Source organism: Kogia breviceps, chromosome 8 (genome assembly GCF_026419965.1).
Source record: "Kogia breviceps isolate mKogBre1 chromosome 8, mKogBre1 haplotype 1, whole genome shotgun sequence".
NCBI lineage: Eukaryota > Metazoa > Chordata > Mammalia > Artiodactyla > Physeteridae > Kogia > Kogia breviceps.
In genome coordinates, this window is record NC_081317.1 from 19,827,925 (window position 1) to 19,846,852 (window position 18,928).

Sequence of the window (18,928 nt, forward strand, 5' to 3'; positions counted from 1 at the left end):
GATGGTGGAGCTGGGCTCGGAGCCTTAGCTGGAGCTCAGATCACTGTCAGGAAGTTTGCATGTGCAAGCCTGCGCTCCTGGATGTTTCATAAAGCCCCTGACTGGTGGTCAAGCCACGTGCATCATCTGTCTGCACCCAGGCAGTGCCCAGCACGGTGCTGAGCACAGGCCAACACCTAATCTGGTGAATTAAACTTTAATTGAGCAAGAAAGTGAGTGATGGTTTACCTTAGTATAAAGGAAGTATCAAAATCTTTTTTACACCCTGCCCTGGCTGGCACTGTGCAGACCAGCTTGCCGTGCCTTTCTCGGGCAGAGGCTGGCTTGTGATCACGCATGGCTCCGCCAGGCTGGCCCCAGGTCTGGCTGGGGACAGTGGCTTTTGGCTGCTCTAAGGTGCTCTAGGGCTCCACTAGAGTCCTGCATGAGGCAACCACCAGGGGGCGCCAAAACACCACTGGGAACCTCAGGCAAGCCTACTTGGGCTGGTAGGGGCTGGAAGGGAACCTTTGGACGTTCCCAGGTCCAAAAGGGGACCAGAACTTGGGGCCTCCGGCTCTTAGGCCACAGCTCTCTCTACTGTACCCGCTTTGCTTCTTCTGGAAAAAAAAAATGGCTGTGATGTTCATCCTATAAACATAGCAATGGCTCAAAGGGGGCCATCCGAGTCAGTGTATCACACAGGTCATGGGGCAGGGGAGTTCCTCTCTCCATGGGGAAGAGACAAAGAGGTTCCATAGTCCCGGAGACGCTCCTGAGGCCCGGAGGGATGTCCCTGGAAAAAAGGGCCCCTCCGGCTCCTGCCGGGCTCTGGCCACCCTCTAATGCTCCGCCCTCAGCCTCCTCCCGACACCCTGCCCCGTCACGCACCACAAAGATCCCGGCGCGGACTGATGCATTGACGCGGCAGCACAGGGTGACTGTCGTGGGGCACACTCACCGCTGGAGTTTTGGGAACTGCTATTCGTTTCTTCAAAGTGGTTTTGTGCTTTGCCTTCTACCCTCCGACTGAAAGCGCTTTCTGCTGGGTGGGGAGAGGAGAGAGCAAGGAAAAACCACGCTGGTTGGTCAGCAACAGGTCCAAAGGGAGGGGCAGGCCAGAGGGGGCTTGGGAGGCCAGGGACGTGGGAGCTGCCCCGGCCCCTGGGCTGGGTGAGTGCCTGAGGCTTTATGCTGGGGACCAGCAGACTGATGGGATCCAGAACCCCAAACCTGAAGCTCCTCAGGCTCACCTGAATGGCCTGACACCTCGTCAGGATCCCAAGAGGTCCCTGACAGTGCCCAGGGTGGGTGGAGGTCCAGGCACGGGGCGGATGTGTGTGGGATGTGGGCACACTCACAAGCTCCAACTGATCGAGTCGATGGCACACAGGCCCGGGTCTCCTATCTTTGACCCCTGGGGAGCCACACGTGACACTAAGTAATCTGGATCTGCCACTCGCTACTTGCTCTACCAGATTCTGCTGACACAGGACCCACCAAGGAGCAGGGAGGGTGACAGACTGTTTTCTGGCGGTGGCTCTGGCAGAGCAGGAGGGCCAGAGAGCAGAAGGGGTCCCCTGGGTGGCAGAGAAGTCATGATAGGGTGAGCTGGGGTAGCCCCACACCCTGGGAGGCCAAAGACGAGGTGAGGTCTGGTCGGGGTTCACTGGGGGCAAGGGACTGGCTCCCCGAGTGATTCTGGGGTGTCTCCACTAACGTGCCTTCCTGAGTGGCTCGCCTTCTCCCAGAACTCTCTGTAAACGCCGGAGTCAGAGAAAGGGTCCAACCAGGTGGGAAACACCAACGTTCTGTCTCGAACGTCTGAGCCAGAAGGTGACGGCTTTTCCAAGCTGCTCAGTGGGGATGCTGGATGTGCCAGGATATAAAGGCTTCTGGGAACAAGTCAATCTGGGATGAGCAGCTGACCAGCAGCCTCTTTCTTAAGGAGAAACAGCTTGCATGAGGGTATCAAAGGCTCTGAGAAGTGCGACCGGAGAGAGACCCATCTAGTTTCACCGAACCCACCCTTCCCAAATATAATCGGCCACTGAAGCCCATTTAAAAATATGAGATTCCTTAACATCCTTCAAAAATGGTGATTCTGGGAACCCACTTTGGGAAATGCCATTGTCACCCAGGCCACCCTATGCCAGGAGGCCAAGCGCTCAGACTATGGGGGCCGGGGTTCCAGAAGATCACTGGGGTGATGGGAAAGGAAGCCACAGGTGGCTCCTATAGGCCCTGCTCAATTCCCCTGCCCCCGACTCTGACAGAGCCTCCTGATGCAGCCTCCTTTTTGCAGAGGCTGTTGACAACATCACACAAAAGACCCTCTCTTCTAACTGTGTCTGTAAAATGCCTGGACTGAGAGCTACACACCTGCCCACTTCAAGATACCATCTGTAAACTGGCAAAGAAAGCCCCTCACTTCTTTACCTAGGAAAAACGGGCGGACTCTTATTTACAAAGCACCTACTATGGGCCAGGCCTGGTCCAGATGCTTTACATCCACATAATCCTCCAGTCGCCCTATGAGGTCCACGCTGTCATTCCCATCTTATAGGTGAAAACCCAGAGAGAGTGAGGTTGTCAAGTTCCTGGGGCTGACTAAGCTCCTAACCCTTGAAGATGGCAGAATAAGGAGGTTTCATTCTTGGCACAGATGCTTCCTTTTGAAAAAGGGCTGGGGCAAGGAAGTGCTTCCTTTCCCCATCTTAACCCTCATGCATGCAGCGGATGGCTACCCATCTGTGGAGGATTTTTGTGCAGCCTGACCAACATATTGGTACAATTCAGCACAACTAAGGTTACAAACTCTTATAATTAGCCTCCTATGGCTCAGCTGATAAAGCAGATTTTGATCAGCTATCCCTGCTATAGGCACCTCTGGCTGAAAACCAGCGAGCGGCTCCACAGGGGACATCCCCGCGCAGGCACACACACGCAGGCACACACACGCAGGCACACACACTCACTCACTCACACACACACACACACACACACACACACACACACACACGGGAGCGGCTGCCTGTTCTTAGCATGACGGGGGCAGTGACGACTTCCAGCTCCAACATGCAGGCTCCGGCTCACAACCTGGTGTCCCCTGACCTGCGCAGCTAGTAATCCAGGTGTGACACCCACCACAAGTCTTCCAGGTCACATAAAGGCAGCCAGAGGCAAGCCCCATGGCTTGCAGATGCTTACTTGGTGACTCTGGGTTCTGAGAGCTGCCACAGACCACACAGGCCCTAAAGGCAGTTCTCTGCAGAAACTGCAGATGCAAAAACTCCCAGCCACAAGGTCAAGAGTAAAATCAAGATCTGAAAGCCGTGATCCCATTATTTAGTTGAGTCAGTATCCACCACCAATAAGTCCGTGATGACCAGCCTGTTTAACTGATTTATAACTACGGTTGCCAAAAAACAATGGCTACTAGCTCTTCTCTACACAGTAGCTGAAAACCATTACCTTCAAAGTTGATTAACTACTTACTATCCTTTCGGAAGATCTAAGCACAATAAGCATAGCTTCAAACATTTTTAAGAACCACATCCTTGCTCCTGATTAGCCTTCTGAACCAGAGTAAAGGCGAGCACAACTCATCACGTGGCTGTAATCGGTCCAGCCCCCTGGTTCATTTGAGTGAGTTTTCCGTTTGATCACTTGTATATTTAATGGATAACTCTGGGCCTCTTGAGGGCATCCGAAAGGCCCGTAGTCCCAGAATGACCAAGTCATCACTCTACCCTACATCCCACATATCCAGGCAGGAGGCTCAAGGCTCTTTCCATCCAGGTGTGAATCAGGATTCCTGATTAGCTGGTACTCAGCAGTGTCTTATCAGTTTTCCCCGATAACTGGTAAGAAATGGCTGGTGTGCACCTTTCACTGCCTGTTCACCCTTCCAGAGTCTGAGCCCTTTCTGCGTAGACTCAGACAACACTGGAGTGGGCATCCGTTGGCTTCCCGCCGGGCTATGGCTCATGGAGGGGTTTCCTGAACAGTGAGGTAGAGGGAGGCCAAGAGGACAGAGCTCCCAGCCAAACACTCTTTTTCATGGAGAGCAGCTCTTCGCAGAAATGAGTTTTTTGACTGGGTTTTCTGAACAATGGGGGATGCAAACTCATGCCAAGAGGGTCCAGGCAGGTGACGTAAATGGATGAACCGGGCTGGATGTGAGACAGACAACAGTGTGATCACAATGAGACATGGCACCTGCCACGTGGCCACTGTATTGGGGAGGCAGGAGGGAGCGGTGGGGACTGTGGAAAACTGGAGAGCACACGCTCTACTGAAGGAGGCAGCTGTGGCTCGGCCCCAAGGCAATTGCTGCCCTGAGGAAAGTGGGCCCAGGACTGCCAGATCTGACTTTTCAATGTAAGCTAGAAATCAAAAGTTTCATATAAAAATCTCCTAATGCTCAAATGTTGGCAATTAATTTAAAAGAATTTAAAACCCCTTAGGCCATGACTTGGGGAGAAAAATATTCTCCTACTTAAAAAAATTAGTTTGCAAACCATCTTGTACAACCCTCTGATTTAGGGTAAGAAAACCTAGACTCAGAGAGGCTATGTGGCTTGCCGTGGTCACAGAGCCAGCCTGAGGCAGAGCCGAGACCCAGATTCGTCCCAGAGAGCTAGGGACCACCACCCTCACTCTTGCAAGGGAACAATGACCCCGGGCACAGCTGTGGCAGGTGGGGAGAAGGGCGGGGAGTGGAGGAAGTGTGAGGGTAACATAGGCCATTGGTACCTGCAGTTGCCTTGCTTGCCGGAGATCCCGAATTTGGAGTGCGGAACGTCGGGGTTTGGGTGGCTGGAGGGGTGCGGTGTAAGAGGGTAGCGCATCGGACCACGGAGGCCGGAGCCTTTTTCCCCGACTGGTTCGTCTGGGTCTTCGCTGCCACGAAGCGTGGAGACGGGGAGACCTCTGGATGCGAACACTCAGAGCCCGTGTCTGGATCGTCCGGTGGCTCCCACCCGGGGGCAGTACCTGAGAGGGTCACGCTCTCAGTTGCCGAGGGCGCTTGGAGCCGACCAAGTACCCCTACGCCCGAGGGCCAACACTTCTTGGTCCACAGAGAGCAAGGGCTCTGGCTCCCACCTGGAGCCTGAGAAAGTCTGGGAGTCTAGAACCTCCCCCAGCTTCTCCTCGAGGGAAGCCTGATCGCCAGCTCACACTCAGTATTACTTGGAGGTCACTGACCAGCCCACTGGCTGGGTCACCCATAACCCTTGACCAACCCAGGCTGTGCGTGTCTAAGAACTCGGCCTGTGACCCATGCTTGGGGCACTTGAATTAATCAACCCAGGCTCAAATGCATTTTCTAAAATGTTGACTCCTAAGCCTCTTTTCCTTCCAAGGCAGGCTGGCTCAGCAGTAATGATAGACGACAGAGAGGCAGAGACGTGCAGGGTTGACTGATGGGGGAGGGGAAGAGCAGAGGGCCCAATGTCACCCCACAGTTTTAGGGGAAGGGGCTTGTGGCGCCCCTGGGCACTGCCTGGGATTGAGAATCGCAGAGGACAGTGCTCGACCCAACGCCTGACGCTTTAATGGAAATCAGTGCAGCAGCTCCCTGGTGGGGTTAGGGGCAGCTTGTGTCACCATTTCCCACACCTCCTGCCTCCTCTGCCCGCCTTCTCTGCAGAAACTGGAGTTACTGAGAACAGGGGTGGGGAGCCCTGACCCTCGGCAGGTCTCCTGCTCGGCTGGTCTCAGGTGGAAGCCTCCTGCACGCCGCCCGGAGACGTAGTTACCGGGGTGGGAAGCCCCTGAATGTGGCCACAGTCCCACCTTCCAACCGAAAGGAGAGGCAGTGGTTTCACTCAACTGCAGCTCTCCCCGGAGGGCAAGAGTAGACCAGATGGCAAAAGAAGGGACCCCTCCGGGGCTGATCGGGGGCTCGTGGAACCCACCGGCACTGAGAACATCTCGAGGGCACCACCTTGCCGCAGAGCCTGGCCGGAGCCTGGCAAGGACCCTGCCCTGCTGCCTGCCTCAGGGGCAGAGGAGAGACCTTCTTACACCCTTGCTCCCAGGCCAGTGTCCATCCTGGGCACCAGACGCTGTGCCCACGGGCCCTCATAGCCAAAATAAACGGGCGCTCCCTGACCCTCCACCTCTGCCCACTCCTGGCCGGTGAGGAAGCCCAGGCCCAGAGACGCAGGAGTCAGGGCCTTGTTCAAGGTCACACAGGCCCTGAGGCCCTGAGGTGAGCTCAGAGGACTCAGGCTGGCCCCCCTTTTCCCCTTGGGGAGGTCACTGCCTTTCCACCTCAGTAGCGGCCAGATGCCAGGAGCTGGGGATGGGGAGTCCTTTGGTCGTGGCTCCATAAGCAAGCCCTCACCTGCCCCACCCAAGCCCCAGGAGGAATCCCCCAGGCTCAGTCTGCGAAGAACACAGGTGTCCCTCGCTACTCCTCTTCCCCGCCAGCCCGCTCTCCAGATTCTCACTTTCTCAATCAGGAACTGGAGAGGGGTGGCTGGGGAGGGATACTTACATACGATTCCCCTTTCTCCCTCCCTCCCTCCCTTTCAGAGTGAAAGACCTTGAAGGTCCCGAGTTCAACTGGAAGGGTGGCTCATCTCACAATTCTCAATCTTTTTTTCTTAGCCACAGGATAAACCTACACATCAAACTTTGACGAACGCGTCCAGCGTCCCATCTCTGATTTCTCCCCTGTCTCCCTGAAGCACAGTTTGGGGACCACAGCTTGTGGGTCACTGTTTAACGGAACCAGCACTGAGTGTGCGCTGAGCCTGACCCACCGCTGAATCCCAAGTCTGTCACCTCCGGCTTCTGCGGTCTTGGACTCTTTACTTCCCCTCTTGGCCTCAGTTTTCCCACCTCACCTCCACCGATGAAAGCAGGACACCCATCTCTGCACTACCAACCTCACAGGGAGTTTGTGAGAATCCATACAGGTCACGGAAGCACCCTGAACGGTAAACTACTCTTCAAATGTCAACAGTTATTAATGGTATTTTTTAGGAATAAGGAAACCAAGGCCCAGAACGGTTAATAATAAGTCTACAGCCACACAGAAAGTTAGTGCCAGGATGGGACGGGGGCTCAAGCCTGCCAGCTTCTCATGGAGGTCTTTGCACAGGCCATGTGGTCCCCTTAGTCACTAACACACCCCCGGGCACCTGGGCACAAGGGACAGAGAATTTCTGAGCAATAAACAGCATGTTGCTTCCCCTCTTAGGCCTCGTCTCCACCTGCAGAATGGTTTCTAGGAGACCCTCTGGATCAGATCTTTTCATGCTCTGTGACCCTGCTGTCAAAATCCTGGCATTCCGTGTGGGAGAGCCCCTCCTTCCCTGTGGCAGGGAGCTCAGGACACCCAAAAGCACATGATACAATAAACCCTCGGGCATCACCTGCTTGCCCTGGACCCTTGCCTGGGACCTGCCCACTTCTTGCCCTCTAAGTCTACTCCTCTCTCTTCCAAGTTTCATGGCCTTTGCTCATGGTTATTCCCTCTGCCTGGAATGTTCTTCCCTCCAGTTTCTGCCTGGATCACTACTGCTGGTCCTACATACCTCCACCTAAACATCACTTCCTCTGGAAGCCCTCCCTGATACCCCACCTGGCCATTTATCTTTCAGTCGCCTCCCTTCTTCCCTTCCAAGATCTGACTGCTACCACTGATGACCCATGGTGTGACCTTTGATCAATGTCTCTTTCCCCGTTACCCTGTATGTTCCGTGGGGGTAGGGACTCTGCCACTTTGGTCCAGCCACGCACTCAGTGCCTGGCACATTCCCTAAGACACAGGAAGTGCTCAACAGGTATTGTGGAACCAGGAATCAATGCACGAATGGCTCAGAACCACTTAAACAGAACACATTAAAGATAGGAGGCCCAAGAGAGGGCGTAAGAAGCTTCTCACGTGTTATCCTCCCACTGGTACCAAGGGTATAAGACAGCTAGGGACAAAGAGGCTCAGAGAGGTACGGGCACCATGCCAGGGTCACAGAGGAGATCAGTGCCGAGCCAAGATAACCTTCCCGGGCTCCTAACTCGTTTCACTCAACCTTTTGCTCCATCTGTTGACCTCATGTGTAATGTTATTAGGCTGATTGATATTCCTACCTGGGCTCTCACTGAGAAAGGAAGAAAGCGTTTCAGACTGGCCGACTGGCCTAGTAAGAAAGGTATGAGATATTTACACATAAGAGATATTAAAAATAAGACAGGGGGCTTCCCTGGTGGCGCAGTGGTTGGGAATCCGCCTGCCGATGCAGGGGACACGGGTTCGTGCCCCGGTCCGGAAAGATCCCACATGCCGCAGAGCGGCTGGGCCCGTGAGCCATGGCCGCTGAGCCTGCACATCTGGAGCCTGTGCTCCGCAACGGGAGAGGCCACAACAGTGAGAGGCCCGCGTACCACCAAAAAAAAAAAAAAAAAAAAAGACAGGACATAGTCTCTTCTTTCTGTAAAGCTGAAAATTTAACTGGAACAAAAATTCAGAGACTATAAGGGTTCAAGAAAGGTAACCATGCAGCTGAGAGGCAGGGGAGACCAGAGGATTTCCCTGAAACCTTTAACGTAGTAAAGGGGAGTGGAAATGCATCAGAGGCAAAAGGGAAGAGGGTGCTCAAAGGCTAGAGGGGGGAATGCAAAGGAGATGTGATGCAAGAGGAATCTAATCTGGGAACTGCTGCTCACAGATTTTAGTCTTAGAAAGAGAACTGGAGACCTTACACTTCTGGCCATGATGGTATGTATACCTGGTACAGGACTAGCCCTCCTCCAGATTCAACTGTAAAGCCGGACAAAATGCATGGAACAAGAATTTTCAGACTCTGAATGTAGATGGTGCAAGACTGTGATTCATGAAAGAAGACCTGCTGTAAGCCCCAGGATCATCCCAGCTCTCTGTTAGGATAGACTCTCTGGACCACAGCACAGAGGTGGAGCTTGAAGGATGCACTGCAATCTCATTGATCTGAGTTCAGGGCTTCTGAGGCAGCTGGGATTTACAGGGAAGAATAACAAAGAGGAGGAAATTGTGCAAAAAAACAACTCCAGAAATGGGCAGAGGGGCCCCTTGAAGTCTTTGGCTGAACACCAAACTGTATTTGTGCAAAAGGAGCCTCTGCAAAGACTGGCAACCAATAGCTGCTGGGGGGGTGGGGGTGGGCAGGGAGCTGATTGAAGATTCAGAGGTGGCAAAAGGCAAGGAGATGTCTGAGTTCCACCTGCCAGAGGAGAGGATACCTCCAGCATTCAGTTGAGACCCAGAAAAGCCATGCCTCAGAAGGATTACTCTAACCCTAGAATACGGACTGCTCTGGAACTGCCCTAACACAGCTTTAAAACAAGGCTGTAATGTATCGAGTTGACCTGTAAGTAGATTAACTGCCTGCCAGAACAAAATTTAACACTTTTTAGAAGAAGACAACAAAATCCACACATTCAACAACATAGCATGCATCCACAATGTTCAGCACAGAATTAAAAATTTATTTGTTAGGTGAAGCAGGAAAATGTGAGTAATAATCAAGAGGAAAAATATCAATAGGAACATAAAGAAATAACAGGGATGATGGCATTAGCAGACAAAGACCTTAACACAGCTATTACAAATATGCTCAAACATTTAAAGGGTAATATGAATATAATGAAAGAAACAATGTAAAAAGGAACCAAGTGGAAATTACAGAGATGAAAAATATGATAGCTGAAATGTAAAATTCATTTGATGGATATTTCTAATGAAACAAATAAGACTGTAGAAGAAAAGATCAGTAAACTTGTATACAGGACACTAGATATTATCCAAATTGAAACACAGAGGGAAAACAAGGCTGAAAGACTGAACAGAGCTTCAATTGATCTGTAAACATCATAAAACAATCTAATAGATATGAAATTAAAGTCTCAATAGGAGAAGGAAGAGATTGGGGAAGAAAAATATTTGCAGAAATACTGGCTGAAAATTTTCCAAATCTGATGAAAAATATAAACCCACTGATCTAAGAAGCTCAGTGAACCCTAAACAGGATAAACACAAGGAAAACTATACATCATAATCAAATTGCTGAAAATTAGTAATACAGAGAAATATTTAAAAGCATTCAGAGAAAAGAGACCCATTAAATACAGAATAACAATCAGAATGATCTCTGAATTCTCATCAGAAACAACATAAGCCAGAAGATAAAGGAATGACATTTTTAAAATGCTGAAAGAAAAATATCTCAACCTAGAATTTCATATCCAAAGAAAATATCCTTCAAAAGAAAAGGTGAAATAGAAACACTTTCAATTAAGAGACTCTTTCATCAACAGACCTACAGTATAAGAAATGTTAAAGGAATCTCTTCAGGGAATAAAGGAAAAGCATAACATAGAATTCAGATTTATAAAAAAGAAAGAAAAATATGAAAATTTTAATATGTGGGTAAATATAAAAGGCATTTTCTTATTTCTTTAACAAATAACTGACTATATAAAGCAAAAAGAAAAATTATTGGGTTTATAACTTATGTAGATGTATATGTATTGTAAGAATAGCACAAAGGACAGGAGGGCAGAAAATAGAAGTAAGTTGTTATAAGATTCTCAGATTATGTGTTATGTGTTATAAATTCATGGTAAACTGTAATACATTAAAGATGAATGTTATAAACCATAGAGTAACCACTAAAGAAAAAGAGGTATAGCTAGAAAGCTAACAGAGGAAACAAAAAAATTCTTGATTATATTAAAGAAGGCAAGAAAAGTAGAAAAAATGAGGAATAAGAACAGATGGGACGCAACAGGAAAAATTATAATAAGATGGTAAATTTAAAATCAACCATATCAATAAATTATATTAAATGTAAACGGATTAAACACCTCAATTAAAGAGCAGGGATTGCCCAACTGGATAAAGGAGCAAGAACCAACTATATGTACACACTTCATATATAAAGACATAGATTAAAAAGATGAAAAGAGATTTATCCTACAAATACTAATCCTAAGAAACCTGAAGTGGCTATATTAATATCAAATAAAGTAGATTTCAGGACAACAGGTATTACCAGAGATTTAAAGGGGCATTGCACAATTTTAAAAAGGGTCAATTCATCAAGACATAATGATCCTCAGTGTATGCACCTAAAAACAAAGTTTCAAAATACATGAATCAAAAATTGACAGAACTAAGGAGAGAAACAGCATATCCACAATTATCGTTGTAGATTTTAATGCTTCTCCCTCTACTTAACAGAAGAAATAGGTTTTTTAATCCATTGAGGATATGGGGAGGGGGAAGGGTAAGCTGTGACGAAGTGAGAGAGTGGCATGGACATATATACACTACCAAATGTAAAACAGATAGCTAGTGGGAAGCAGCCGCATAGCACAGGAAGATCAGCTCGGTACTTTGTGACCGCCTAGAGGGGTGGGATAGGGAGGGTGGGAGGGAGGGGACGCAAGAGGGAAGAGATATGGGAACATATGTATATGTATAACTGATTCACTTTGTTGTAAAGCAGAAACTAACGCACCATTGTAAAACAGTTATACTCCAATAAAGATGTTAAAAATAAAAGCCTGTAAAAGTATAGGGTTGAACATTATTAACCAACATAACCTAATTGACACTATACTCAGGGAACACTCTTCCCAACTCACTTTATGAGGCCAGCATTACTCTGATACCCAACTTGGACAAGGACATTACAAGAAAAGTAAAATACACTGCTGGTTGAAATATAAAATGGCATAACAGTCTGTTTCTTAAAAGTTAAACTTATCATATGATCCAGACTAGGTATTTACCTAAGAGAAATGAAGGCATTCATCCATAGGAAGACGTGTTCACAAATGTTCACAGCAGCTTTATTTATATTAGCTCCAAACTGGAAACAACCTAAATATCTAACCATAAGTAAACAGATGAAGGAAATTGTGGCATCTGCACCTAGACAGTGGAACACTACTACTCATCAATGAAAAGGAATGAACTACTGATATATATAAACATGGATGAATCTTTAAACAATTATGCTAAATGAAAGAAGCCAGACCCCACCACACTCAAAAAGAGTAGATACTATAAGATTTCATATTTGCAAGATTCTAGAAAATACAAACTAATCTATAGTAACAGGAAGCAGATCAGTGATTGCCTGGGGGTAGGGAAGTGGTGAGTGAGGGATTACAGAAGGGCATGAGGAAACTTTTGGGGGTGATGGATATGTTCATTATCTTGATTGTGGTGATGGTTTCATGGGTGCATACATAGGTCAAAACATCAAACTGTTCACTTTAAATAAGGTACTTTATTCAGTGACAATATACTTCAATAAAGGTGTTTTTTTTAAAAAAAAAACACCAGAAATATTTATTTTCTTGATTATGAGCATGGTTAACCAACCACTGATTGAATTTGGGGCACTATCCTAATCCTAGGACTGTAGTTCCCTGCCACTGAAGGGTCAGTTTGGGGAGTGAAATAAAGCCAGGTAAAATTCTAGGGAATTTTAGATAGAAGTAATCAGAAAACACATGCTTGAAGGCAAATTAACTCTACAAACTGCCCTAGGTCTCAAAGCAATTTAGATGCCTTTCCAAGAAAAAGAAGCTCAAAAAAAGAAGTCATTCTCCTGGAAAAGAAGAAACATCCCAACACTGTAATGTCCTTTAGTTCATTTCATGGTTTTCTGATAGTCAATGTATTTTAATAGAGAACAGACATGGTGACTTATTTTTTTAAAAAAATCAATCCATGTAATTTACCACATTATCAGAATAAAAGATAAGAATCATAGGATCATCTCAACAGATGTAGAAAAAACACCTAACACCAATTTATGATAAAAACTTTCAGTAAATTAGAAATAGAAGGTAACTTCCTCAACTGACAAAGGGGCATCTATGAAAACCTATTTTAGCTAACATAATACTTAATGATGAAAATGATCATACTTAACGATGAAAAATGGAACCCTATGATTGAGAACTAGGCAGAGATATCCACACATTTCATTTATTCAGCATTGAACTGGAGGGTCCTAATCAGCATAATGGGGAAGAAAGAGAATAATAAAAGGAATACAGATTAGAAAAAAAGAAGTAAGGCTGTCTTTATTAGCAGATGACATCAGTATGTACAAGAAAAATTCTGATAAATTTAGAAAAAAGCTAATAGAACTAATAAGTGAATTTAACAAAGTTGCAGGATACAAATTCAATATATACAAAAATCATAGCAACAAAAACTGGAAAATAAAAAATTCACAATAGCATCAAAAAAACCCATAAAATACTTAGATATAATTTAATGAAATACGTGCAAGACCTCTGCTCTGAAAATACAAACTATTGCTGAGAGAAATTTAAATAGACCTAAACCAATGGAGAGATATACTATGTTCATGAAGTGGAAGATCGACTATTATTATGATGTCTGTTCTTCCCAGATTGGTCTATAGATTCAGTGTAATCCTAAACAAAATCCCAGTTGGATTTTTTTGTAGCAACTGGCAATAAGACTAACATTTATATTGCAAGGCAAAGTTCCTTGTTTTAAGAAAAATATTCTTAAAAATACACAAGGTTGAAAAACTGAGAGTACCTGATTTAAGATTTACAGTAAATAAGACCATGTTGGCACCAACACAGGCAAATAGATCAGTGGAACAGAAATAAACTCGCACTTACTTATGCATTCAACTGATTTTCAACAAAGGTCTCAATGCAATGTAGTGGAAAAAGGACAATCTTTTCAACAAATGGTGTTGGAACAACCAAACAGTCATATGGAATAAAGTTAATCTCAAATCATACCTCTTATCATTCGCAAAAATTAACTTAAAATGGATCAGAGACTTAAATGTAAAAGCTGAAAGTATAAAGATTCTAAAAGATAATAAAGGAGAATATCTTCACCACCTTGAGGTAGGCAAGGATATCCTGAGTAGAACTGAGAAAACACTAACCATAAAAAAATTGATAAATTAGACTTCATTAAACTGAAACACTGCTCATCAAAAGGTACTATATGAAAATCAACAGTCACACCAAAGACTGAGAGAAAATGTTCACAATATATATATTTGATAAAGACCCTGGATCTAGAATATATAAAGAAGTCCTCCAATTTAACAATAAAAAGACAAACAACCCAACCCCCCAAAAATTGGGCAAAAGACTTAAACAGTTTCCAAAGTACAATACACGAATGGCTAATAAGCAAATGAAAATGTGCTCAACATCATTAGTCATCAGGAAAATACAAATTAACACCACAATGAAATACCACTACACACTCACCAGAATAGCTTCCTACCACCAAATTGTTGGCAAGAATTTTGAGCAAGTGCAACTCCCATCTGTGGCTGGTGGGAGTGAAAGGTGCTACAGTCATCTTGGGAAATGGTTTGTCAGTTCTTAAAAAGGTAAACATACTCTCCCCTATGACCTATCAATTCTACTCCCTGGAATTTATCCAACAGAAATGAACACAGAAAGCCTAGTACAAGCATTTTCATAGCAGCTTTATTCATAATAGCCTAAAACTGGAAACAATTCAAATGAACAAGCAAATGGCTCAACAAACTGTGGTACTTGCACACAACAGAATATTGCTCAGCAGTAAAAAAAAAGAATGAACTGATATATACAACATGTATTAATCTGAAAAAATTTTGCTAAGTGAAAGCAGTCAGACCCAAAAGAGTACGTATTATATGACTCTATTTCGTTAGACCTCCTTCCAGTCAGCCTACGTCTCTCTCTGGATGCTCTCAGGAGACCCAGGGTCTCTCAAGGCCTGGCCCTGAGTACCACTTGATGAAGCCATCAAGTCCAGCCCCCAATTCCACACAGAACCCATGGACATACAAATATCTAGATCCAAAGGCCACTGGAGGGGCTATTTCTTGGTCAGCTTTGGAGAATCAATCCTCTGTTGCATCTAGCCTAAATCTCTCACTCTGTAATTTTAAACATAGATGATCATAGAGTCCCTAGACTTCAGTAATGAAGAGATGCACTCAACAAACAGATGCAGAAAGACAAAGAGAGTTCACAATAGAGAGAACAAGAAAATAAGGAACAGAGAAAGAGTAGACAGCCTTTCAGGAGAGAAGTACCTGGATGTTAGGGAAGTAATCAGGGTACAAATGAAGCACCCCTTCCTGCTGTACCAGCTGACATGTGATGCAGGAGAACTTCATGGTTAAGAGTATGGGCCTGGAGGTTGCCTGTCAGGGTTCAACCAAGCTCCTCCTCTTATTAACTCCATGACCTTATTGAACTTGTTCCAGCAAGAGCCATTTGGGTGAAGAGCAGAAACAGCACTGAAGGCTGAAACCCACGCTGCAGGCTGGCTTTGCAACTAACACCTAACTGTAAGTGCATTCTGCGTAGCACCCCCTCTGGGCACCAGGCAGCGGGGCAGCTGGTGTTTCCCTGGAGAGCACAGGTAAGCAGGTACCCACACACAATTGCCCCTGTCCCTGCCCATGGAAAGTGGGATCCCCAGAGGGGTCTGAGCCATGGCGCTCAAGCCACAGCCCTGATGCTTCAGCACCAGCACCATGAGTGGGTCAAATGGAAGGGTTAGTGCCCACCCAGTGTAAGCGATGGCCTCTCTCCCCCACATAGGACCTGGCCATGTCGGGGGCACTAAATAACCCATACATGCTTAGCAAGGGTGGCAGGATAGGCTCCTGTAGTTGCGCCACTGCAGATGCCTGCCTGAGGGTCTCCTTATACTGGAGATGACTGGAATCCAGAACCCCTGAGCTGAAAAGACCTCGAGAGCTCCCACAGGTGGGAAACCTGAGCCCAGAGAAGGGAAGTGACAGGTCCAAGGTTACCCAGCAGTCAGGGGCCAAGCAGGATGAGAACCTTAGCCCAGTATTCCACCTAAGGATGGGTGCTCCCGCCCACAGGGAGACCCCTCAGTCCCGCCGCTCTGCGCAGCACGCGGGACTTCCTGGGGAAGCCACCTCCTCCGCCGCCTGAGCACTGGACACCCCTCCCTGCCCACCTGAAAGCCCTCAGGGGCCCACGTGCCTGTGCTGCTACTGCCGGTGCTCCAGGAGGTTGGGCCTCCCATACTCCAGGCACCCTGCACCCTGATGACCTTGCATAATCCCGTCCCCTCCCTGAACCTAAATCTTCCCATCCACAGACCATGGACTGGGATCCCCATAGCTCTTCTGTGACAAACAAAAGCAGGGATACTCCCAAATACCTCTTAAACTTCCCGCCCTACTGCCCTGCAGTGTGGTTAAGCCCCGCCCTGTCAGAACTCTGGCTGAGGACTGAGGGCCCTCTTAGCTCATATCCTTGGGGGTCTAAGGATACAGCCCCCTCTGACATCCAAAAGGGAAGCTGGGAAATCAGCAGCATCGGGAGAATGGAAGGCCAGGATGTCCCTGTGGCAAGGATCCTTAGAACCCTTTCCCTCCCAGGCCAGGGGAGGAGGGAGAGATTGGGGGCCTGCCCAAGGCCACACACATGCCTGTGACTCCACTGGGACTAATACCCAGGGCTTCTGAGGCCGGCTTGGCACTCCTTCTGACTTCTTACCCTTTCTACCTCCAAGGGCAAAGCTGTCTTGTCTAACTGACCATCCTCTAGCCTGGGTTAGGCCCTGCACTGGTTCAGACTGAAGCTGCATTACACGGTGCTGCCTTGGGGGTGGGGACTCAGGAACCACATGATTTGGAGGTGCCTGGAAGAGGTGAGGACAAGGCTGCTGAAGGACTGGGGTGAATGACGCCCACCCTTCCTAACCCCAAATCCACATGGGCCCAGGCCTCTGAGACCACCGGGGAAGGACTCAGGCTTTCCCGGCTTAAGGGTGGGGCTTTCCCAGCTCCTGCAGTCAGGTGGCCCCAGGTCAGACCTGGACACCTAGAGGCTGACCCAGAACAAGTTCACAAGTTTCACCCTCCCCTGGCAAAACTCCAGAGCCTCAGCCTATGGCTGGCCCACCCTTCCCTCAACCAGAGAAGGTACTCACTGATGGGGGCGTGTAAGGCCACATGCTCCTGGTAGGGCGTGTAGTACTTGTACTGCTTTCCGCAGAATTCACAGGTATAATTGCCGGTTTCTGTCCAAGAAGAGAAGAATGTGGGAATGGGTGCCTGTTCCCATCCAGAAGTAGCAGCTCGCTCCCTCCCCACAAACCCCTCCTCAATCTGGGACCACCAACTAGAATCAGGGGCCCCCTTGAGTCAGACTGCCAGGGTTCAAATCCCAGCTCCTCTATTTCAAGCTGTGTGACTTTAGGCAAATCTAATAACCTCTCCGTGCCTCAGTTTTCCTATCTGTAAAATGGGGCAATGATAGGCCCACCTTATAGGATTGCTGTGAGGATTAAATTTGTATGTCACATGCTTAGAACAGTACCTGGCACACGCTGTCCTCCTCCATCGCTCCACCCCCAGGCCCCGGTGCTCAGGAAATGTGTGGTGTCCTGAGTTGACCTCCAGTGCCAACCTCTTTATCAGCCCCTTTTCAAGCCTTGCCCTCTGCAATGGCCACATGTGGGTCACCTTGTCTCCAGGGCCTTCCCTGCCCCCAAACACCCCCCACCCCCTGGCAGAAGGGGTCACGTCTTCCTCTTGGGTCCCACCGGACTTCATCTTTACCTCTCTTTTGGCACTGCCTAACTTCTTTCTTCTTAAAAATTTCTGATGTAATATTGTTCACTGGGGGAAAATTATAAAATACTGATAAATACAAATACAAAATTTTAAATATAAGAGAAACTTCAATCATCTATAATCCTCAAAAAAGAGTAGCAGCTACCCCATGGGGTGTAGCATTCACCTGGCCACTTGCCCCAGACCCCACCCTGCACTCCCATCTCATCTCTCACTGACGTCAGCCGTCTGGCTTCTATGGGCCTTGAATTAGCTGGCCCTGATCTATATGCCCTTTGTAACCTGGTGCATTCAATCAACAATATTTTGTAGACATCTTGCTCAAATCAATAAACATCGATCTTTACTGCATTTATTGGCTGCCTGGTTCCCACTGGACTTTGGAATTTGCTGAGCCAGTCTCCTAAACCAGAGGACACTGAGATTGTTTCAAAATTTTTCCCTTATAAAAGAAATGCTTTGATCCATATTCTTGTAGAAATTTTTGCACATCTGCTCATTATTTTTGCATACCACTGCAAAATAAAGATTATTGTTCATAATCTTTGCACATATTTCCTCAGGATAAATTAAGGGTCTGCATTTTTAAGGCTTTTGATCACCACAGCACCAACTACTTACTGAAAGGTTGGGCCAATTTTCGCCCCCATCAGAAAGATCTCAAAATGACTGTTTCCATATACTGTAGCCAGCATTAAGTACTATCATCTTCTTACTGTGCCTGACAGGGAGAAATACATTGCACTGCTGATTTTATTTTCCATCTTTGAGTTCTAAGGAAGCTATTTTTGAGAATTAATGAACTACAGTTTTTCTTTTGTGACTTTCCTATTTGTGTTTACAGTCAATGTTTCTATAGGCATGTTTACTTTTTTAAAGTCGCTAAGAACTCTATAGATTAAGGGTATCAACATTTCATTCGACATGTTACAAGTATCTTTTCTCAATTGGTTTCTTAGTCTGTTTATGCTCTTTTCTTGTAATATAGATGCTTTAAAAATTTTGGTAGCTAAATAATTTTTGTTAACTGATTCATGACCACTGGTAAAGATATATTATTGCTCTTTGTAGGCTCTGAAGTTAGATCAACTGTATTAATTGTATTATTCAAACTCTATATAACTTTTATTTCTCTCCTTGCTCTGTCAAAGACTAAATGTTGTGATCAAACCTTCCAATTCATTGTGTTTCTGAACACAATGAATGAATTTGTATATTTAGATATAATGTTGTTTGATGCAGACAGGCTCATGAGATCAAAACCTCCACTTTGAACCATATCCTTTGTTAACATTACACTATTTTCTAACACAGCA

The 18,928-nt window shown here is 46.8% G+C and overlaps 1 protein-coding gene across 13 annotated transcripts in view; it reads right to left on the reverse strand.

Moving 5' to 3' along the window:
* ZNF618 (zinc finger protein 618) overlaps window positions 1-18,928 on the reverse strand; it is a 180,926-nt gene that overhangs the window by 18,659 nt on the left and 143,339 nt on the right. For 3 of the 13 annotated variants that reach the window (XM_059071236.2, XM_067040901.1, XM_067040902.1), the window contains 4 exons: window positions 17,598-17,657; window positions 16,967-17,056; window positions 4,738-4,977; window positions 941-1,024 (listed from right to left, as the gene is read on the reverse strand). In XM_059071236.2, the coding sequence (XP_058927219.1) occupies window positions 941-1,024; window positions 4,738-4,977; window positions 16,967-17,056; window positions 17,598-17,657 (474 nt within the window). The remainder of the gene's footprint in view (window positions 1-940; window positions 1,025-4,737; window positions 4,978-16,966; window positions 17,057-17,597; window positions 17,658-18,928) is intronic. The other 10 variants (XM_067040904.1, XM_067040900.1, XM_067040907.1 and 7 more) reach the window with 6 other exon arrangements.